Source organism: Brachyhypopomus gauderio, chromosome 15, assembly GCF_052324685.1.
Source record: "Brachyhypopomus gauderio isolate BG-103 chromosome 15, BGAUD_0.2, whole genome shotgun sequence".
In the NCBI taxonomy this organism is placed as follows: domain Eukaryota; kingdom Metazoa; phylum Chordata; class Actinopteri; order Gymnotiformes; family Hypopomidae; genus Brachyhypopomus; species Brachyhypopomus gauderio.
In genome coordinates, this window is record NC_135225.1 from 1,865,593 (window position 1) to 1,888,118 (window position 22,526).

The 22,526-nt window shown below is 46.5% G+C and overlaps 3 protein-coding genes across 3 annotated transcripts in view; 2 read left to right on the forward strand and 1 right to left on the reverse strand.

Annotated features, from left to right (window-relative positions):
• Positions 1 to 7,536: 7,536 nt before the first annotated feature.
• prop1 (PROP paired-like homeobox 1) lies at positions 7,537 to 13,012 on the forward strand. Its single transcript, XM_076975574.1, has 3 exons — positions 7,537 to 10,055; positions 11,040 to 11,266; positions 12,208 to 13,012. Exons 1-3 carry the CDS (start codon positions 9,992 to 9,994, stop codon positions 12,598 to 12,600), a joined length of 684 nt encoding a protein of 227 aa, XP_076831689.1. The 5' UTR covers positions 7,537 to 9,991; the 3' UTR covers positions 12,601 to 13,012.
• Positions 13,013 to 14,659: 1,647 nt separating this feature from the next.
• On the reverse strand, positions 14,660 to 16,806 carry mcfd2 (multiple coagulation factor deficiency 2, ER cargo receptor complex subunit). The gene is made up of 4 exons (XM_076974575.1): positions 16,661 to 16,806; positions 15,878 to 16,053; positions 15,133 to 15,292; positions 14,660 to 14,807 (listed from the first exon to the last, which is right to left on the reverse strand). The coding sequence occupies exons 2-4, from the start codon at positions 16,045 to 16,047 to the stop codon at positions 14,676 to 14,678; spliced, it is 462 nt and encodes a 153-aa protein (XP_076830690.1). The 5' UTR covers positions 16,048 to 16,053; positions 16,661 to 16,806; the 3' UTR covers positions 14,660 to 14,675.
• A 1,096-nt stretch (positions 16,807 to 17,902) lies between these two features.
• ttc7a (tetratricopeptide repeat domain 7A) overlaps positions 17,903 to 22,526 on the forward strand; it is a 35,492-nt gene continuing 30,868 nt past the window's right edge. The window contains 2 exon segments of the mRNA XM_076975130.1: positions 17,903 to 18,169; positions 21,616 to 21,789. Of these exon segments, the coding sequence (XP_076831245.1) occupies positions 17,935 to 18,169; positions 21,616 to 21,789 (409 nt within the window). The 5' untranslated portion in view covers positions 17,903 to 17,934.

The window sequence follows — 22,526 nt, forward strand, 5'->3', positions numbered from 1 at the left end:
GGGGGTCCATTCGCCTATCTGACTGACACAGCTGTTTGGCCAGCCTTTGCCAGGATTTCAGCTCTGGCAACTTAGTTTGAAGACTAAGTCATTCTTTTTCCAACAATTAATGCATTCGTTTTATGGCATGAATACTTCTTCATTTTCTGTTACAAAGGTGACAGTAAAAAATATATATATATATATATATATATATATATATATATATATATATATATATATTTTTTTTTATAATGGGACCATAGAATGTGTAGCATCAAAATTCATTGTGTGCTGAACAGCAAGGCCAAGAAATGTGGCTTATTTGGAAGTTGTACTAATTTGGCCAAATTAAGTGCATCTTGGACCTCTCTTAATCTTGGGCTGTGTGTAAATGTGTGACTGTCATCTGGCCTCTGTTAGCTGGATTATCTCTCTGTCCTTTCTCAGTCTGATGCGTCTGACTGTGGCTCTGGAAAGGAGTCACCCTTCTGCTCTGAACCCAACCTTAGCTATTATTGAAGTATGTCAAGACTGGTCTCAGATCAGCACTCAAGGAAACATTGTGCCCACACTAACTCCACCAGCTCCATAAAGCCCTGCATTGCACCAGCAGCAGGAAGTGACCAAACCCTGACTTTGGGCTAAAAATAAGGCTCGTTGTTAGAGGAGAATAGGACCAGGAAGGCGGCAAAGTACAGCAAATATTATTTCTATTTAACCGCTGGCCCACCACATCCCTGAGGTAGAACATGAGATGTGGGGTGGGTGGGGGAGGTGGTGGTGTGGGTGGAGGAGGGGGGGGGGGGGGCGTAAACGGAGAAAGGCCTCGTGAACCAGATATCAGACCAAACCATGAGAGAGAGAGAGCAGGGGGGGGGGGGCAGAGGAAGGCCCAGAGGACACTGGGCACGCGTGCAGCTGCCCCCCCCCCCCCCCCCGCTCTTCCCAACGCCAGGACTACACAAACAGCTCAAACTCAGAAGTGTCAATCCCATTACATTCCCAAGAGGAAAAAATGGCGGCCAGTCCCCTGCTATATTTGTGTCTTCTTTCTTTTGCCGCTCCCCCTCCCTCTCCTCTTCTATTGTGAAAAGGGGGAAAAGGAAAACTTTTGCCGAGCTGTAACGTTGCCACCAAAACCGCGTCATAGCAGACCCCCCCCCCCCCCCCCCCCCCCCCGCGCTCGCTGGCGAGCTCCACGCTGCCTGGCACTGTGCTGGGCTGAGCTAAGAATGAAGCACTTTGCCACCTCACGCAATGCGGTGTTCTGAAATTTCCTGCAGTGAAACCCTGATTGGGAAGACACCCGTTAAAAATGCGCGAGGAATAAGCTCCAGGCATGGCAGGCGAAGAGAAAGAGAGAGAATGAGAGTGAGAGAATGAGTGAGAGAATGAGGGTGAGAGAAAGAGTGAGAGAATGAGAGTGAGAGAATGAGGGTGAGAGAAGGAGAGTGAGGGAGAGAATGAGAGTGAGAGAATACGTGAGAGAGGGAGAGAGAGAATGAGAGTGAGAGAATGAGGGTGAGAGAATGAGGGTGAGAGAATGAGAGTGAGAGAATGAGAGAGAGAATGAGAGTGAGAGAAAGAGGGTGAGAGAGAGTGAGAGAAAGAGAATGAGAGAATGAAGGTGAGAGAATGAGAGTGATGGAGAGAATGAGAGTGAGAGAGTGAATGAGGGTGAGAGAGAAAGAATGAGGGTGAGAGGGAGAGAATGAGGGTGAGAGAGAGAATCCCCCCTCCTCAACACCCCCCCTCCTCAACACTCTCTCTCCCTCTCTTCATGTCTTGTTTTTATTTAAACCGTGGCAGTGCTCCCTCTTGCTGTGTTTCCCAAACCCAGAACTATTTCCTGATTTACTCCCTCTTTTACAGAATTATTCCATGGGCTTGTGTGTTCTTTCTTTTCTCCCACCAGTGTCTTTCACAGCGCTGCGTTCCCGTGTCAGACTGGCATCATGACATCTTTAGAGAAGAGGCTGTTTGTGGCCTGGCACAAGTCCACACAGGTCAAAGTGTCAAAAGGATCCTAACAAAAGAGTCCAGGAATCCTGGCTTGATTGAGAAATTCAAGCACTTATTTTCAGAAATACAGTAACTGCAACTACAGTTGGGAGAGAAAGTTTGTGTAGCATGTGATCTGAATAAATGGTACTAAAGTGTAATCTGGTTTTCATCAGTGTCACTATAATAGATACAGGAAACCTGTTTTAACAAACAACTTATGAAACATTTTACAGTGCTATATTTGTTTGCCATGAGGCCTAAACAATGTAAGTATGCAATTCATTATATTGTGAATTCTTGTAATAGTGGTAACATCTTTTTATCTGTAAAATGTTCCTTGACAGTAACCCTCTCAGTTTCTGATGTTTTAATTGGTTGTTTTTAACCAGTCCATTGGTACTACATTGGACATAGTAGTAGCATATATTGCTAATGTCTAAAAAAAACTTCAGAGGGAAGCTTCACAATCGGAGTCGCGCACATTCGTTGAGTTACTGTGGCCTGCTGGGCCCAAAACTCTTACTGTCATGAAGCCTCACTTGAAAGAATGCCTTGAGAAATGGGTGACTTTTAATTTTATTGAAGTGATACGTTTTACCACAGATATCTACTGGATTTTTGTCGTTTGTCCATCACTGGTTAGGAGGTATGTTGGATCTGTTTCAGTTCACATATTTTTGGGACAGCTTGATTTAGATCAGACCACAGCATTTCAACGGGACTGACGTCAGACCTTAGGACTTGAGGTCAAGACATGGCCCTCCTAAAATACTGATTTTGTTTTGTTTTTTTTTTTAATTGAGCTGCTGTTTTGATGTGTTTTGGAGTAATATCACCTGGGCCCACCTTTTTTGAGTTTCAGATCACAGGCAAACACCTTCACATTGTACTGAGAAATTACCTGATACAACATGGAATTGAATGGCTGTCCCAGTGATTGCGAGTCCTTCCGTAAGACAGCCGTGTCCCCCCGTCCCAGTCCTCCATCACATTGGTGTGCTGTCTTTTCCTGATTCATCACATCCTTTAACCTCTGCCTCATCTGTACACTCCACAATTGCCCCTGTAATGCTATAGAACGTCCAGGTGGTTTCTAACTTTAAAATGGGCAACAGTAGTTTATTTAGAGCAGTGGTTTCCTGCCACCCATAAACACCAGTCTGTTTCAGTGTTGTTCTTTGAAATCTTTTTCAAAAATCTTTAGCTATATATAGCTGTTTTTAATCGTAATCATCAACAACAATTTTTCCTCTAAATGTTTGATCTTTTAATCAGAACTGAACAAAGTCCTGTTCTAAGGGTTTGGTTTTGTTTTACGTTTGGTAAAGCTGGTTAAACCTTCACCAGAACTGAGTGGTACGTCTGGCTAATGGTCACTGTCTGACAAATCCACGGATTTCACTATTTCTCGTCACTGTATATCCGCATACTGCTGCCTAGCAGTTAATAGACATGACAGAAACACCAGCATGAGATCATCACCAGCTTAATTAACATGTGAGAGATATTTGGTCTTAATGAGCCTCATTTCACCTCGGCCCCCCATGTCACCTCTTAAAGAATTGTGTTTCTTCCTGTAGACAGATTTCACTCAAACATGTTAGAATCACAGGGTGAAATAAGGACTCTAGTCACCATATAATACCTCAGGGCATTATAAGCTAGTGGAAGCTTGAGCTACATCCTTATCTAACCAGCTTATGTGCCTTCAGATGTGAAGTTGTGCAGGCAGTGGTCTATATATCAGCGCTATTGCCATGTCATGTCATAGGCTAGAGCCAAGTAAGATTAACGAAACTATATAAAGGCTCTACATTGAAAATGACGTGGAAATGCCTGAGGGATCCAGTCATGTATCAGGGTCCCAGAGGCCATCCAGGGCTGTGGACCCAACACCAGCTCTTCCCATCTTTACCCTGTGAAGCTCAGCTCTTCTGTGAACAGTAGTGCTGCTCTTCTCTCTGTGAGGTCACACGGCCAATGGCTTTTCACTCTTCATTTAGTCAGTTCAAACAAACGCTCTTTCTATCCTCATATGCAAAGAATGTTCTAACCACCATGAAGACCAGTGGGGTGATTAACAGGAAGTGTTTCCTGTGTGATGTGAGTGGTGCTTTTGATTTGAAGTAATTCCACCTGTGATCTTCAAATTAACCAGCTGGTAAGAATGATTTTTAGACACATCAGATGACAGGTTTGTTGAACTGAATCCAGAAGTTAAGCATTTTATGTCATGATCTACATTCATGATGTGCAAAGGAAACCCACTATCATCTTGTGTTGTTATGTAATATAAGATGACTGATTCTAGGCTCTTTCACAAGGACTCTTGTCTCAAGCACGTTCCCTGTGGAGTGAATCTGATTGGCTGCATTCACCATGAATGCCTGAAAAAGACTTGCCTAAAAGCACACGTGGCCTAAAAGCACACATGGCCTAAAAGCACACGCTTGGCTAAAAGCACACATGGCCTATATGCACACGGTTGCCTAAAAGCACACGTGGCCTAAAAGCACACGCTTGCCTAAAAGCACACGTGGCCTAAAAGCACACGCTTGGCTAAAAGCACACGTTGCCTAAAAGCACACGTTGCCTAAAAGCACACGCTTGCCTAAAAGCACACGCTTGGCTAAAAGCACACGCTTGGCTAAAAGCACACGTTGCCTAAAAGCACACGCTTGGCTAAAAGCACACGTGGCCTAAAAGCACACGCTTGGCTAAAAGCACACGTTGCCTAAAAGCACACGCTTGGCTAAAAGCACACGTGGCCTAAAAGCACACATGGCATAAAAGAACACGCTTGGCTAAAAGCACACGTTGCCTAAAGCACCTTCCTCCGTCCACAGTGGGGAAAATTCGTTTTGTGGGGCAGATGATACCATGACTGGGGCATCATACCTGCTTCCAGTCTGACCTTCAATAATATTTTAAAAGGGGAGAGAGGCAGCACACACACACACACACACACACACACACACAAGCACATACTACATTTGCTGTGATTACTTTTGAAATGGCTGACGGTCACACTACACCCTGGTCACTTGGTAAATAATTTTCGTCTAACAAATTGTGAATTGAATGGTTGAAAGGAATATATTTACATTCTTGAGCTTGTTTTCCCAGTAATAACGGGACATGAGAGCAGCCATCTCACAAGTCTTCTCCCCTGATTCACTCTCACCTCAGTTTGATCTACAGAAACAACCTATATAAAAGGAGAAAAGTGAAATTAATTTTTGTTTGCTAAGTAGTTGTTAGGATTAAAAATAGTAAATTAATCCACTGATGTAAAGTGTTACCACTTCGATTAGTGAGTGTTGGGTTCATTCTTAAAGCAAAAGATTTAATTGTGAAGTTTAATTGTCAAATTGTCAAGGAGAGACAAATAGTTTAAAGTGTGTTGGAAGACAGTGTGAGCTGGAGTTATAGCACATTTACTGATAGGGAACTGTGTGTGTGTGTGTGTGTGTGTGTGTGTGTGTGTGTGTGTGTGTGAGATTGTGCCTCAAGCTGTGATCTGAGTCACAGCTATTGTATTGCCAAATTCTTACTGAGAAACTTTTATAGATCCAGAGTCATTAGATTTTAGCATTGCCCATTTCTGAGCCAGCCAAGCAAAAACATAAAAAGTTCCTTTACATACTAAATGGGTTGACCTCATTGCTTCAACATACTGAGTGTATTTAATGTGCTAATCTTTTTATATCTAAACACATTTGAACACGTTGGAGACATATCTAACATTTACTTTCATGTAGTCACACATACGTTGTGCCTGATGGACAATTATGAAATGTTTTTAAGAAATTATATTCATGTATTATATTGTTTCTCAGCCATATTTCCATACTTTTTTTGTCAACAAGATATATTATATTACGAACCTCCATAAGCTGTTAGCTAAGGCAAGAGAGGGTTGAAGTGAGAGTCTCATTCTTAGCAACTCTACGTACATCAGATTAGTTTAGCTTCTATCTGACTGACCAAGCCAGTATTTGCATGCTTAAGAAATTATTGAAATTGACAAACTTTCAGCAGATTACTAACTAAAACTTAAAAGCTTAAGATTACTGTCTTAAAATTGCTAATGCTGAATATTACCTGCTGTCCTGACTATGAAATGTACATGAATCCATCACCAAGAGCTGTGTGGTTTTGATCCTCCACCTCAAACTGTAATCAGGACAGTCAGGACAGTGGAGAAGATCACAGGTGGTTGCTCTGTAGCACTTCAGGACGTCCTGACTACATCCGCAGGGTGATTGATGCAGGGCACTGGTGGGGTCACAGCTAAGCAGGACTTTCATGCTGGACATCACCTCTTCCTGTCGTTTCTGCTAGAAGACTTGGGCCCACTGTAGCACTGACAGCACCACCCAGTTACCACTGCAGCCCCAACCTTAGCTGTATCACCGCTGCACAATAAATAAAAATAAATATTACAAAATGGTCCATATTAACATACAAGAAGCATCTCAAGAAGCATTTCTTTATGTTGCTCTGGTTTTTTTTTATATCTACTCTGCTTTCTTATTCCATGTTTTGTTCCTTTTATTCTACCGTAGTTCAAGGGCATATTTCTGATCACCAAGACCATGAGTGTGTAAAATAAGTGATTCTATCAGGGTGGGTGTAGATGTGGTACAACTGTGCTGCTCTACAGTGTGTTTACAGCATGTTTTCATCTGTATCTGTATCTCTGTTTTTCTTCTCTGGGAAGTTATGACAAGCAGAGGTGTGTGTGTGTGTGTGTGTGTGAGTGTGAGTGAGTGAGTGAGTGAGTGAGCGAGCGAGCGAGTGTGTGTGTGTGTGTGTGTGTGTGTGTGTGTGTGTGTGTGTGTGTGTGTGTGTGTGTGTGTGTGTGTGTGTGTGTGTGTAACACTGCCGTACTCTGAGCTTAAACGGAATCATGTTTTTGTTTCTTAAATGTTTCCATTCAGAAAGCAAAGACATTAGGACAGAGTGCTGGGGTAGGAGTTTGTGAGTGTTTATGACTGGGTGTGTGTGGGCGTGCGTGCGTGCGTGCGTGTATTGTTGGCAGGTGGGCCTGGCTGGCTGGATTTGCGGAGCTGTTGTCTGGATGCTTGTGCGGTCCAGACGGTGCTGGTGTCCTCTTTCCTGCACCACCTGTGTCCTGCATATACAAACACATACAGTATCAGCCCACCACGCCACGCCAGCACCCCAACGCTACACTGAGAACACACACACACACACACACACACACACACACAGGTCTCTCAGCAGCGCAGGACAGGGGGAGTTGGGTTACATTCCTTCCATCAGGGCTATGAGGTTGCCAGGCAGGTCACTCCTAGTTCTAGTGAGATTTACCCCACCCACCCCCACCCTTCATTCACTCTCTCACTCTCTCTCTCTCTCTCTCTCTCTCTCTCTCCCTCTCATATTCACTCTCTCTCTCTCTCTCTCTCTCCCTCTTACTCACTCTCTCTTTCCCTCTCTCATTCTCTTACTCTCTCTCACTCGCATTCACTCTCTTCCTCTTGCTCTCTCTCTCTCTCTCTCTCTCTCTCTCTCCCTCTCACATTCACTCTCTCTCCCTCTTACTCACTCTCTCTTTCCCTCTCTCATTCTCTTACTCTCTCTCTCACTCGCATTCACTCTCTTCCTCTTGCTCTCTCTCTCTCTCTGTCTCTCTCTCTCCCTCCTCCCCCCTTCTTTGTTTGCATTGTGGTGTTCTGAGTAACATTCCTGTGTGTTCATTTAGAACATAACATGTACTAAATCTGAAGTGATGTCAGTGCAAAAGTACACTGTAATATCACAGCAGTATAACGTGTAAGCTCGACTGGTTTCATATGTCTGTTTGAGAGAGAGAGAAATGAAGAGTAGATGTTGTGGTGAAGTTCTGGCCCATGTAGGCAGAACCTCCACCCAGTGCTGTTTGGGTCTGAGTCCGAATTCCTCAGACTATTGGAAATTCCCAGAATTCCTTGGGCAGCCTGGCCGCAGTGTTCCAGGGGTCCTCAAAGTTCAGCCAGTCCCCACGGTTCCTCTCTCCAGCACTGGGTAGCATACACACACACACACACACACACACACTTTCAGCAGTACAGAGTCAGTCTTCTCTCGGTGGGCACTCTGTTTTTGTAACACTGAAGTGTGTAAAGGTCACAGATATTTCATCTCATACTCCTGAATCCTGTTAATGTTCTGGAGTTATTTATTTAAGTCTAAGTTATTGATCCGTCTCTTTCTTCCTCCTTCCATAAACTGACCCACATGCATGATCCTGGAATAATCCAGCATTACTACCACAATAAACAGAACAGAGCTACTTCAACACGGGTTAATTTAACACTTGAACACATAGAACATTTCAAGCTCATCAGAACTGTTACATGCAGCCAGTGAACATCAAGCCTAATCTCACATTCCTGCAGTTTTAATGAAAGTGATCAGATTAGATTAGAAGGCTGAGCAGCTCATCCAGGTGTAACATACGTCTGTTTTGGCCCTCGCGTGCTCATGTGTCCCGGCTTCAGGTGACGCTGTGGCACCCACAGCTGAGCAGAGAGCCGGACTGTGCTGCCAACTTTCTCCACCTTCACCACCACCACCACACCTTCTCCACCACCACACCTTCTCCTCCACCACCACAACTCCTCCACCACCACCACAACCACACCTTCTCCACCACCACCACCACACCTTCACCTCCACCACACCTTCTCCACCACCACCACCACCACCACACCTTCTCCACCACCACACCTTCTCCTCCTCCACCACAACCACACCTTCTCCACCACCACAACTCCTCCACCACCACCACAACCACACCTTCTCCACCACCACCACCACACCTTCTCCTCTATAACACCTTCTCCTCCACCACCACAACTCCTCCACCACCACAACCACACCTTCACCACAACCACACCTTCACCACCACCACAACCACACCTTCTCCTCCACCACACCTTCTCCTCCACCACCACAACTCCTCCACCACACCTTCACCTCCACCACACCTTCACCACCACCACACCTTCTCCACCACCACACCTTCACCACCACAACCACACCTTCTCCTCCACCACCACCACCGCACCTTCTCCTCCACCACCACACCTTCTCCACCACCACCACCACACCTTCTCCACCACCACCACCACCACACCTTGTCCTCCACCACCACCATTTTGGAAATAAAGAATATTTTGTTCATGTGAGGACACTGACAGCCTGTGAGAGGCGACACAGTAAACCAGTAACAGTAAAAGTGGGAGAAATGAACATGTAATTATATTTTCTACCACAAAAATGAGATTGGAGAAAAGGTTTAAGAAACAGAGGTCTCAGGACAATCACCCAGCAGTGAATACAATCTGATCCAACATTATTCTGCAATTAGATAATGAGCCTTCCATGTGAGAAGTGTAGACGTGTATTTGATGGAGTATCCATGTTAAAGACCACTATGTTATCTATATTTCATATATGCACACATTTAGTGGTCTGTGTTGAGCAGATATGGAGGTCGATTGATTAACAGCAATATGTCTTGCTCAGGATCATGATTATAAATTCACATCTTGCTGATGAAGCCCAATTTCTCCCTCTGGTGGCAACATTATAATATTGCATGCAATATTTCTGAATTAATAAGAAGGAAATGCTCAAATTACACATCATGCCACCTGAATTAAACTGGACTTAAACAGCACTCTCATACATTGTACTGGTATATTGGACATATAAAGCCACGTTTCTGTATTGCTGTACCCACTTTGAAAACACACTTCTTGTGTATTCCAAGTCTTACATCTTACTTAAGCAACCCTTACATTTATGTCCCTCAAAATGCAGGGACATTTCTAGATTGGGCTAGCGTGTGACCTGGCCTGTGTCATACCACGAGACGTCCAGGAGATGGGGACTGAGGTGGTAGAGTCACGTCACTGCAGGTGGTCATGGACAGAGTCAGGTAGCCTTGTGTTATTCCAACGTAAAGACCCAGTGTGGCTACAGACCAGCGATGGAGTCTATCCAGCCGCGGTTCTCGGACATGTACTCTGAAGTTACTGTCAGCTCAAGCGCAGGTAGGAATGACCCATTTGTGTTTATATTTGACCCTGCAAACCAGTTTCTTCTGTGAAGTCACAAAAATACTGAATTATTAGTTACTTCAGCCTATGTGCAGACCTTGACCGAGCTGAAATATGTTGTAGACTACAAAAAGAAAATTCTAAAGTAAGAGTGTTGTAATACAAGACCTTCTGCAGAGGTTCAACCACAATCTCTGACCATTACTGACAGTAGAATGTAATAAGATGGCTCTGCCCACCTTGACTTCGGTTGCACTAAGTTCAGCTATGAACACAGCCTGTTCCCCAGGGCACTGCGCCTTTATGTTGGATAAACACCATGATTTATTTGTCTTTTTGTGAAAGATGCTCACTATGTTTGTATATGCCTTAGACGGCACCAAAAGTATACGATGGTTTGACATCATCAAATTCAGAGCTCTGATGCAGTAAAGGTAATGAACTAGTCAACGTTACTGCTCGCATTTGCTTCATGGTTTGTTATCAGTCAGACCCAACAGTCAGAAAGGTAAGTGCACTTAAGTTTGATTAAGTCCCTCCGCCCCCCATGTTAACATTGTAAAAAAAAAAAAAAAAAAAGTCCCACGATTCAACAAATTAGTCACTTTTTGGCTTTTGTTCACTTAATCTTCAGCCTGTCCTTCTGCCTCTGGTATCTCTCTCTCACGATATTGAGTGTAGGAGGCGAGACCTGCACCCTATTGGGTTCCCTGCCTTTTGTGTGGCTGTGTTAAGATTCTTAAATCCTGTCCATTCACAGAACCGCCATTTGTGAAATGCATTTTGGCAAACCAAACTCAGCCGACCTACCCAGGGCCCATTAAGCTCAGTCAGTGGGAAACAGCATGTAAGCAGAGAGACCATCAGCGTAGACGTTGCCCTTTCAGTCTTCTTGAAGTGGTACCAAAGTTTGGTGCTCTCAGCAAACTGTTAACCTCCTAGATACAGATGTTCAGCACATTAACCTCCTACACACAGATGTACAGGCGCCTCCCAGGAAGGACTCGGTAGGGCCCAAGACAGGCGGGGGTGAAGCAGGACACTCGAGACACCACCCATCACCGTCCCGTAGGAGACACCGCACCACCTTCACCCATGAACAGCTACAACAGCTGGAGTTGGCTTTCAGACACAACCACTACCCCGACATCTACTGTCGTGAGGAGCTGGCTCAGGCCACCAAACTCAATGAAGCCCGGGTACAGGTGAGAGATACACACCTTTACCAAACTCAATGAAGCCCGGGTACAGGTGAGAGATACACATCTTTACCAAACTCAATGAAGCCCGGGTACAGGTGAGAGATACACACCAGACATGCACAAGGGGAGTCCTAGAGATTAATAGTATATTATTACAAAATAACTAAGGCCCTTCGATGCAGAAAACACATTTGTAGGAAGTGTACATGCTGTTGCTTTGTTTGAATAACATGTGTGGCCACAAGACATCTCTAATCTCTCATCTCTAAAATATCTCATCTCTAATCTCTCAGATGAGAGATGAGATATTATGGAAATATGGTGCTCTTGTACTCGTGTATGAAGAATTTCTAATAGCACCACGCAGCAATCTTGACATTTAGGAAATTGTAATTTGTTCTCTAATTTTGTTCTCCGGTTTATATATAGTGCAAGTGTGAGAGAGGTGTGTGACTCCTAAACCTTCAATTCCAAACACCTTTCCACAGCCCTCCAAAAACACACATGCTAAGTGGTTAGCCGTTAATGTGCTGTGTTAGCCTACATGCATTCAATAATTAACAGGCAGGCATGAGTGTGTCTTTACAGAGCTTCCTGATTGGTTGATACAGCCAGATTATGCTAATATTTTTGATTGGCGATTACAGAGGCAGTTTTTTGGGTGTAGTAGGTGTGTAATGCCAGTTTTGTCCAAGCATCTACAGCAGCTGCGTTTGCTCATACCTGTAGCTTAATTTCTCATATGTTAGGGTGACCATATTTTTGTTTGGGAAAACCAGGACACTGTGTGTAGGTTGTTGAGCGGGGGGGGGGGGGGGGGGGGGGGGGGGGGGGGGTGGCGACCGTAAGTTGTCGAGCGGGGGGGGAGGGGGGGGGGATGGGGGTGGCGAACGTAAGTTGTTGACATCGTCCGATGGTTCTTCGCTGTTCCCGCACTTTGCCAGGTTTGGTTCCAGAACCGCCGCGCCAAACAGAGGAAACAGGAGCGTGCTGTCCAGAAGGCTCTCCCAGCGGGCGTGATGCCAGGACGCGGGGCCCTGCTGGGCAGCGTCCGCGTGGGCCTGGCTGGCGTTGCCCGACCGTACCAGTGCCCTCACTCCTTACCTCACATCTCCAGAGTCACCTCAGTGCTGCCCTCTGGTGGCTACGCCCCGCATCCCGCAGGCGCTCAGCTGACCTGCCCTTCAGCTCCCACTGCTGTGCTGGCGGGGGGACAGCAGGAGGACTGGTACAGCCAGCTGAGAACCATCGGGCCCCCGCCAGCCGGCCTGACCCACACCTCTGTGCTTTCTCTAGCCTCCATGTCAGCACTGGAACCAGCCTGTCACTGGAACTAGACTGGGCCGAGATCTAGAGGCCCACCAGTGTGTAAAGGGGCTTAAGATACTCTGATGTTTTAGTTTATTTGGGCTTTACGTTTCCTTATTAATGCGTTTGTATTTGTTTATTGTCCTGTTAAGAAAATGTACAAAATTCTTTGACCAAAATGTCCAGGTCTTCTAGGCTTGTTGAAACATACACAGGCACACAGAACTGTGTCGTGAAACACAGGCAGACTTGTGCACAGCTGTGTCGTGAAACACAGGCAGACTTGTGCACAGCTGTGTCGTGATACACAGGCAGACTTGTGCACAGCTGTGTCGTGATTCACAGACAGCTGTGTCGTGAAACACAGGCAGACTTGTGCACAGCTGTGTCGTGAAACACAGGCAGACTTGTGCACAGCTGTGTCGTGATAGTTGTGCTGATGTCTTTGTCATTTGCTTTTATTGCCTTTTTTCATTAAACATTTGAAAAAAGTCAGGAAAAAAGTTTTAAAACTTTTTATTTCAGTTCACACAACACAATGTTCAGTAAATTATTGCTGTAATTATAACTATAAATAATTATAATTTCCTTTTTTCAATTAATTCACAGACTAAAGCATGAAAAGGTGAAAATAATCTTGACAGAGTTTGCTTTACATTTTAAATGACCTATTTTAACCAGTAGACTACACAGGACTTTGTTAAAAACTTAAATACCAGAAGATGACGGTGGGATTGTCCATAACTTAAATTTAAAACGTGACAGGAAATATCCATGAAATATTACAAATTCTATTCAAATGTCAATTCTGTAAAAATAAATTAGCCTCGGTGCTGCTGGTCAACATCAGTGTGAGAACACACAGGTAAAAACAAGCGAACGACGTAACAGTCTTGGGCTACGAGCGCTGGGATGGAGAGACGGAGAAGACTACGCCATTTCCCATCATCCCCCCAAAAACCTTTATTATTGGACCAAGCCCTCTGCGACCATGTTCTGCTGTGCCCATGAAGAACGTGCTTCCACCCAGCTGGTACTGAACTGGTGTGTGAGAGCAGGCCAATCACCCAGTAGACCAATCACCCAGCCGGCCAATCACCCAGTAGACCAATCACCCAGCCGGCCAATCACCCAGCAGGCTGTGCAGGCACGTTCCAGCAGTATAAACAGCAAACACTGCTCTTTCTGGGGGTGTGACATGCTGTTCAGGCTGACCAATAGGGAAGCAGTTAAAGAACTAGGTCCACACCTCAGGCTAAAGGCAAGAACACAGATTAGCACCCTGTTGCGATACAGAAGAGACATGGTCGCCTCCAACCCATCTTTCAAAAGGGAAATGTGTTTAAAGCTGGGGGATTAAACATAGACCGTCTCTGGACAGTGATATCCCATAGGCACGACACACAGGTAGTTGTATAAATGACACCTGGTAGGAGTTTATGTGAACCGAGTTGCCACATCCATGATGTGCACACAAAGAAATCCAGGAATGTATAAACGGGTCTCAGAACAGGTCAGCAAATTTTTATCAGTTCCCAATCCACAGGTCCTCCTCTATAAGGCAGCAGATATGTCTTTGCCGTAAACCAAAGACCACAGAAGTAATTCATCTCATGTCAGCCCCCCCACCCCCCTTTACAGTGAGTGTGAATGCTTCCACAGACCCAGCGACAGTGATGGAGGACGTGTTCACAGCAGACACTTGGAAGTTTCGGCGTTAGGGGTTCATTCGGACACAAAGCCTTTCCAAGACAAATAAGGTATGTTCAATATTACAAAACCAGTGCATTGCACAGGCTGCAAAACACACTTGCTTATAAGTATACATGTCACAGTACAACCCGTGTAACCTTCTTAATCACCATTTATTCTGGTGAGATCAGAACTAGTCCTGGAGGTCCATGGCAGTTTAAGCTATGGTTTATTAATTGAGAAGAGCTTCAGTAAGGTGTGCTGGAAGTAGGGGGCGATCAAACCAAGCTGAACTCCAGCTCTCCAGGACTTCATATGAACATATGCGCTACGCACAGATGATTTATAATATTAGATCATTTGATTTGAACATCAGAGGTAAAAAAGCGCTCACAGTGAGGCAGAAGGCACTTTATTGGAGAGACCTCGCAAACTCAGCATAGTCGATGTAGCCATCGTTGTTTTTGTCATCATCTCTGAGGACTTCATCAATGAGACGGATGAGATCCTCCTCTTTCATTGGCTGATTCTTCTCACTTCCCTCCTGGTGACCAATAGGGCCATGATTTATGATTCAAGGTGAAATCACATGCAGGCCAGTACACACACAGACGTTAACTACAGGAAGTTCAAACTTGTACTTTGAGAGTTTTAACCATAGATGTGGCATTAGTTATGAAAACTGTTAGCAGATGTTCTGACAAAGTAAAAGCTAAATGCATCATAATAATAAATCATTGTTTCTATATGACAAAAACAAACGACACTGTTACTAGCAAATAACGAGACCCCACTGAACAAATGAAGGAAAGAAAAGTTTTAAATATCGGGACTTCTCCGTTTACACCAGGCGAGCGTCTGCCTCTCACCTCCTTGTGCACGTGCGTGATGGCCGTGGCGAGCTCAAGGCCATCCAGCAGGTTGTTGCCATCGTAGTCGTGCATTTTGAAGTAGTGTAGCTGCAGCTCCTGGGGGGTCATGTCGGCCTCGGGCTTGTTGATCACCCCGTCCAGGTGCTCCATGATGTGGCTTGAAGAGAGAGCAGAAGACATCAGCTGACTGGCCAGCACAAGGTCAGATGGATGCGTGGGTCAAACAGGGTTCATGCGAGAGCCACACACATTTCTGAAACCTTAAAAGCATTTTTTTTCCAGCATGCAACCGAGTTATGAGAAATAACATTATTCATTGTTCTGCTGAAATAACTACTTTTCATTACATTCCAGGTAGCTACACAGAGACTCTGTACTGTCATGTAGCAACATACTGTACAGTCATGTAGCAACACACTACTGTCATGTAGCAACATACTGTACCGTCATGTAGCAACATACTGTACCGTCATGTAGCTACATACTGCCAGAGATGGGCATTCCAGGTTCAGAAAGTAAAAGTCCTCACCAAGATTTTGCTCAGGCTTCCTGGATTGTAAGGAGTTTTACTTCCTGAACCTGGAATGTCCACCTCTGTATACTGTACTGTCATGTAGTTACACAGAGATTCAGATTCTTTGTCATTGTAACGAGCACAAGGAGAAGTTAAAGATATTCTAATGTACTGAGATGCACGAGTATATGAAGGTGAGCAGCTGTGTGAATCATACGGCACACTCACTCTTTGTCCTGCACCATGTTCCTGTCCAGGCGGGTGATGGGGGGATACGCGTCCCCGTCCTGATGTGATCCAGCCGGGTGCGGGCTTTCGTGGGACCGGACGAGCGTGCAGGACAACAGCAGCGTCCAGCCCCATACGGAGACGTTCCAGAGTCTTCCTCTACACGGCATTTTATACTTCGGACAAAGACAAACATCCATTAATGTCCCTTCTGCATCCGTTCGTGGCCGGTTGTGGGGACGAACGTCTAAGCAGGCTTACAACGTTTCACCCGAGACACGTTGACATCTATTGCTGAAGGTTTGTGCCCAGAGAGCCTGAATTAGTGGCTGTTATCTGATTATAGCAGCATTAGTGTCCACAAGCAGGCCAGAGGCACTTAAGACAGAACTAGACCACCTCATAATATAAAGAAGGCAACTGAACTTGAAAGATTGGTGCACAAATTGATATATACATATATACAGCCCAAAATTGGAAGAAGACTAAAATCTCTGTCTCTCTCTCTCTCATATATAGTGAAATGAATATATATAGTAGAGAGATTTATTGTCATTGTACATGATACAAAGAAATTCTGAGTGGTACCTCTTAGTCACATATATAAATGTATATCATTACAATCATTTCTGGTCTACAATCACTTTGCGTTTCTGGTGTGTGTACAACCCCTCGTCTCTGGAGGAGACCCACACTTCCCCTTCTAGTCTCCTTCACTCGCTGGTGATGTTCACAGAGACATTAGTGCTACATGCGTCTGCGGGGACATTCACACGTCCTCACCTGTCTTGAAGTCCGAGTTTATTCCCCAAAGTCGTTACAGTCTCCCGAAATCTCGCTACATCCGACGCTGCGTGTGGATTATTGACCCGCGTCGCTAGCCGTAGTCCCCTTTCACCTTATGGACACGACAGCTAAATGCTGATTGGTTGTTCGGCGTTGCTGCGTCACTGGTGATCACGTGATCGATAATCCCAGCGCTGCACTATAATGGTGGTATAAAGTGAGATTATTGTATAGATGTGAGATTATTGTATAGATTATTATTATGTTCTCCTCATTCACGCACACGGGCGGTTAGACAGTCTGTAGTTTGTCCTGTTCAACATTTATAAAGAAATGAGACTGTAGAGACTCACGGCTGGAGGTTCAATGGTCTGAGATTAGAAATGTGTAAAGTCTCCATAATCTCCATAATCTATCACGTTTACACTAACCGGGCTGAGTTTGGTGCTTCATGTTGCTGCATGGTTTTGTACGGATATAAATAGTAAAAGTTTACGTAATGTATCCTAAAAGACTAAATGGACTGTTACTTTAAACGACATGTGCCGCTGCTGAACTGTTTGCTGTGATGTTTAAATACAGTTGTGACCCATTTCTCCATTTTGCAGTGTTATAAATTGAACGACTGGAGAATTGAAGCAAGAAATTGGTCCTAAATGTCCACAAGGTGGCGCTAATATTACATTTCCGAAAAAGAACTTTTAAGACCCCAAACACTGAACGTTGAAAAACGAAGTTTCTTGCCCACTGGAGCTGTGTGTTGTAGTGACCCATGTGTTTAAGATACACCCCGTAATAACACACAGTGTTTGGTCCAGATTACACCCTGACCTTCACATCCCCTCCTCAGATCACTATAGTCCTCAACTCATTTAGACAAATCAATAGACATTTATGTGCAGGTAAACTGTAGCAACCCGCTTTCTTCTGTAGTAATGATGCACAAACTGGTGTCCAACTGATCTAAGTGAAGTGGTGATGAACAACTCACTACGTGTTTTGTACTGTATATGCAAAGTAATACAAAACATATAAATGAGTTTTAAAATGTAAGTGATAATTGACTGCATTATTTATAAAGAACTTAGCAGTATGAATTCTTACAACTTAATTGAGTCATTTAACTAAATTATCTATAGTCAGCAAAGGTCCAACGCAAAGACGCTTTTTTGGAAACGTGCTCCTGAAGGTCTCCTGAAGTTCTCCTCAAGGTCTCCTGAAGTTCTCCTGAAGTTCTTCTGAAGTTCTCCGTTTCGTGTGTGAGATCACACATGAGTTCACACATGCTCAGTGCACGCGCTCTAGGCGGTGTGCAGTCGGTCCAGTCGCGTCAGGCGAGACACACCAGAGACATCGAGACACATCAGGGACACAGCAGAGACACACCAGAGATGTCATCCAGGCTCTCTCTCTCCCAGTACCGACTGGAGGCGGAGATCGAGCGCTGTCGTGCGGAGTGCCAGTGGGATCAGATCCCCGGTGTGGTGGAGCAGCTCCATGAAGACGGTGAGTGATGTGTGGACGTTTGGGTCGCTCTTGTGTTTCTCACATTCCGCCGGATGGTGCTGAACTTTGTACTTTGCTGGCAAAATTATATCACGCGCAGCTGTTCCTCTGGTATCAGCTTGAAACACAGATCTGACACAAATTAAACATGTTTTATTGTCCTTCTGAGAGTGTAAAATGTACTAAAAATGCTATAACTAGATAATTTTAACATTTGTTGTAGTGTTTCATTAATTCAGTGCTTGAATACCATTGACATATGACAACATATGACATATGCCTCACTAGTAAACACATTTGTTTTGTAATAACACTGGACACACACACACACACACACACACACACACACACACACACACACACACACACACCTACCATACTAAAGTAAACAAAGCTAAAGTGAATAGTTCAGGTGGAACACAATGTTATGGTATGAACCACCGCCCCAGTGCACAAGGCACTCAGACCACAGCTCAACTCAGCAGGTAAGCAGCAACTGTGAATTCATGGTGATCTCAAACCAATGAGGCCGATACTGGATAACGTTTACTTTCTTCAACACACACGTTGGCCTTCTTTGTTTTGTTTTTTTTTCTTTCTCATAATTTGATCCTACATTTTCCTTCTACAAAATCCACTTTATTATTTTTTTATTAACCTGACTTGCATAAGGTATGTCCACACTTATGTCCACACCTATGTCCACACCCATGTCCACTGCTATGTCAACACCAGAACACATATACAATGTGCCAGCACCCGTGGTAGTGTCCTTGGGCTTGTGGATTCACCTATAAACTTTAAGCAAATAGGATATGTCCTGTACACCCGGAGCCTCCGAGCGCCTGACCAGTCTCCTCTGGTTGCTCTGCGGGTGTCTTGTGGGAGTGTAGGTTGCTGTCCTATCTTTGCTAAAATAGACGACTAACCAGACATGTAAGTTAGACAGCTGTTTCTATCATTTTGTCATGTTGTGGGTGTCAAATAAATGTGCCTATTAAAGCTGGGGAGTGTGTCAGGACAGTTAATGTGCCGTTCAGCACGTAGCCGTACGAGATAAGCCAGAGCCCATCGCAGGACGGCCGGAGCTTGCAGCAAACAGGAAATGCTTCATTCACAACATGTATACAAGAGACCTGCAAAAGGAAAGAGAAGGTTTCTAAAGTGGTTCGGCTTCGTAGTCATGCCAGAGCAAGCCCCCCACCCCCCCCCCCCCCCCCCCCCCCGAGGTCCTCACGCAGCGTGCTGGACTCCTCACGCAGCGTGCTGGACTCCTCACGCAGCGTGCTGGACTCCTCACGCAGCGTGCTGGACTCCAAGCCCCCCTGAGGTCCTCACGCAGCGTGCTGGACTCCTCACGCAGCGTGCTGGACTCCTCACGCAGCGTGCTGGACTCCTCACGCAGCGTGCTGGACTCCAAGCCCCCCTGAGGTCCTCACGCAGCGTGCTGGACTCCTCACGCAGCGTGCTGGACTCCTCACGCAGCGTGCTGGACTCCAAGCCCCCCTGAGGTCCTCACGCAGCGTGCTGGACTCCTCACGCAGCGTGCTGGACTCCTCACGCAGCGTGCTGGACTCCTCACGCAGCGTGCTGGACTCCAAGCCCCCCTGAGGTCCTCACGCAGCGTGCTGGACTCCTCACGCAGCGTGCTGGACTCCTCACGCAGCGTGTTGGACTCCTCACGCAGCGTGCTGGACTCCAAGCCCCCCTGAGGTCCTCACGCAGCGTGTTGGACTCCTCACGCAGCGTGTTGGACTCCTCACGCAGCGTGCTGGACTCCTCACGCAGCGTGTTGGACTCCTCACGCAGCGTGCTGGACTCCTCACGCAGCATGCTGGACTCCTCACGCAGCGTGCTGGACTCCAAGCCCCCCTGAGGTCCTCACGCAGCGTGCTGGACTCCTCACGCAGCGTGCTGGACTCCTCACGCAGCGTGCTGGACTCCTCACGCAGCGTGCTGGACTCCAAGCCCCCCTGAGGTCCTCACGCAGCGTGCTGGACTCCTCACGCAGCGTGCTGGACTCCTCACACAGCGTGTTGGACTCCTCACGCAGCGTGCTGGACTCCAAGCCCCCCTGAGGTCCTCACGCAGCGTGTTGGACTCCTCACGCAGCGTGCTGGACTCCTCACGCAGCGTGCTGGACTCCTCACGCAGCGTGCTGGACTCCTCACGCAGCGTGCTGGACTCCAAGCCCCCCTGAGGTCCTCACGCAGCGTGCTGGACTCCTCACGCAGCGTGCTGGACTCCTCACGCAGCGTGCTGGACTCCTCACGCAGCGTGCTGGACTCCAAGCCCCCCTGAGGTCCTCACGCAGCGTGCTGGACTCCTCACGCAGCGTGCTGGACTCCTCACGCAGCGTGTTGGACTCCTCACGCAGCGTGCTGGACTCCAAGCCCCCCTGAGGTCCTCACGCAGCGTGTTGGACTCCTCACGCAGCGTGTTGGACTCCTCACGCAGCGTGCTGGACTCCTCACGCAGCATGCTGGACTCCTCACGCAGCGTGCTGGACTCCAAGCCCCCCTGAGGTCCTCACGCAGCGTGCTGGACTCCTCACGCAGCGTGCTGGACTCCTCACGCAGCGTGCTGGACTCCTCACGCAGCGTGCTGGACTCCAAGCCCCCCTGAGGTCCTCACGCAGCGTGCTGGACTCCTCACGCAGCGTGCTGGACTCCTCACACAGCGTGTTGGACTCCTCACGCAGCGTGCTGGACTCCAAGCCCCCCTGAGGTCCTCACGCAGCGTGTTGGACTCCTCACGCAGCGTGCTGGACTCCTCACGCAGCGTGCTGGACTCCTCACGCAGCGTGCTGGACTCCTCACGCAGCGTGCTGGACTCCAAGCCCCCCTGAGGTCCTCACGCAGCGTGCTGGACTCCTCACGCAGCGTGTTGGACTCCCATGGTGCTTTTCCCAGCTTTGTGCTGGCTATAAAAAAAAACCCAAACAAAACAAAGAAAAAGCAGAGAACACCTTGGTGACCGGTGCGTTATATATGCCAATCTGGCCGAGCCCGGCACTCCTACACAGGTAACCCAGCTCACCTGTGGCCACGTCTGGACAACAGCCTTGAGCTCTTATGGTAGATGGCCACAGTGAGACAACTCCCAATGGCAGAGACGTTTGCACCTTCAGGTCGGACACGCAACAGCAGGTTCAGGTCGTCATACAGCAGCCGTGTCATGCAGCATATTGTCTGTGTCACGTTGTACTAGTGACTGGAGTTCATAACTTTCTTTATTTTGTACATTATTTATACAGTTTAGATTTCTTTTCAAATAAATAATTGCTTTACTTCTTAGCATGTGTTCTGTATATCAAGGTATATGTTTATCATTGGATTTTATGACCCCCCCCCCCCCCTGTCTCTTGGTCTCTGTCTCTGTCTCTGTCTCTCTCTCTCTCTCTCTCTCTCTCTCTCTCTCTCTCTCTCTCTCCATGGCGTATGAAGATGATTATGGCACTCTCTTGCTGGCCGAGGCCCTTCTGGAGAGGTGTCTTCTGGAGAACATCTCTCTGCTGAGGGACAGCACCGCCCTGTCAGAACACGCACACCCCAAGCTGGCCCGGGCCAAGTCGCACCTGAACAGCATCCTGAAGAGAGGCCATCTGGGGGTGCGTGCATGTGTGTGTGTGTGTGTGTGTGTGTGTGTGTGTGAGAGAGAGAGAGAGAGAGAGAGAGAGAGAGAGAGAGAGAGATAATGTGATATGAAAACTTCATCTTTCTTGTATGGACTATACAAATATTATTTTTTCCATGAAGTGTCATTGTCGTTACATAAGCATAGATGCTCACACCTATTAACAGTAGGGCGGAACGCCACCGACACCTCCCACACGTCAAAGTGCGGCATCACGCAGCACGCAGCCCGCACACAGCCCGCACACCCACAGCCTTTCACTGACCTCCAGTCCTGCGTGAGTATTCAAATAATATACTACTAATATAACTGAAACTGAAGAGCAGTATACACTCCTAGCAGCACACAGCAGCTCTGCCTTTGTGAGGCGCTAAAGCGATCACTCTCTACTCCTCTCTGCACTTTCCACATTTAATGTGTGAACGTGCCAAACACACAGTGATACACATAAATTCTTCTGTACTGTTAGTTGCAGTATGAAATTGGCCTCGTGTTCTGTGACAGGCAGCAAGTGGCTCAGCAAAGGACAAGAATTCTGTGATGGAAATGCTGAAAACGACAAAACTAAGAAAACATGAATATATAGGAATATACCAAGCTCAAGCACAAGATCAGAAAAGACCAGTAAGACCCGCCAATTCCTTAGGCGGACTAGGGAGAAGTTTTAGTAATGCAGCATATGATATGCATAAAACAACAGCAGACCGGCCGTTTATATAAA

Excerpts from the sequence above, each read along its gene's own strand:
- prop1 (XM_076975574.1), top strand. The coding sequence starts at position 9,992 with ATGGAGTCTATCCAGCCGCGGTTCTCGGACATGTACTCTGAAGTTACT. Across the intron at positions 10,056-11,039 it reads TACTGTCAGCTCAAGCGCAG|ATGTACAGGCGCCTCCCAGG; the intron begins GTAGGAATGACC and ends TCCTACACACAG. Across the intron at positions 11,267-12,207 it reads TCAATGAAGCCCGGGTACAG|GTTTGGTTCCAGAACCGCCG; the intron begins GTGAGAGATACA and ends GCACTTTGCCAG.
- mcfd2 (XM_076974575.1), bottom strand. The coding sequence starts at position 16,047 with ATGCCGTGTAGAGGAAGACTCTGGAACGTCTCCGTATGGGGCTGGACG. Across the intron at positions 15,293-15,877 it reads AACATGGTGCAGGACAAAGA|CCACATCATGGAGCACCTGG; the intron begins GTGAGTGTGCCG and ends TCTCTCTTCAAG. Across the intron at positions 14,808-15,132 it reads TCACGCACGTGCACAAGGAG|GAGGGAAGTGAGAAGAATCA; the intron begins GTGAGAGGCAGA and ends ATTGGTCACCAG.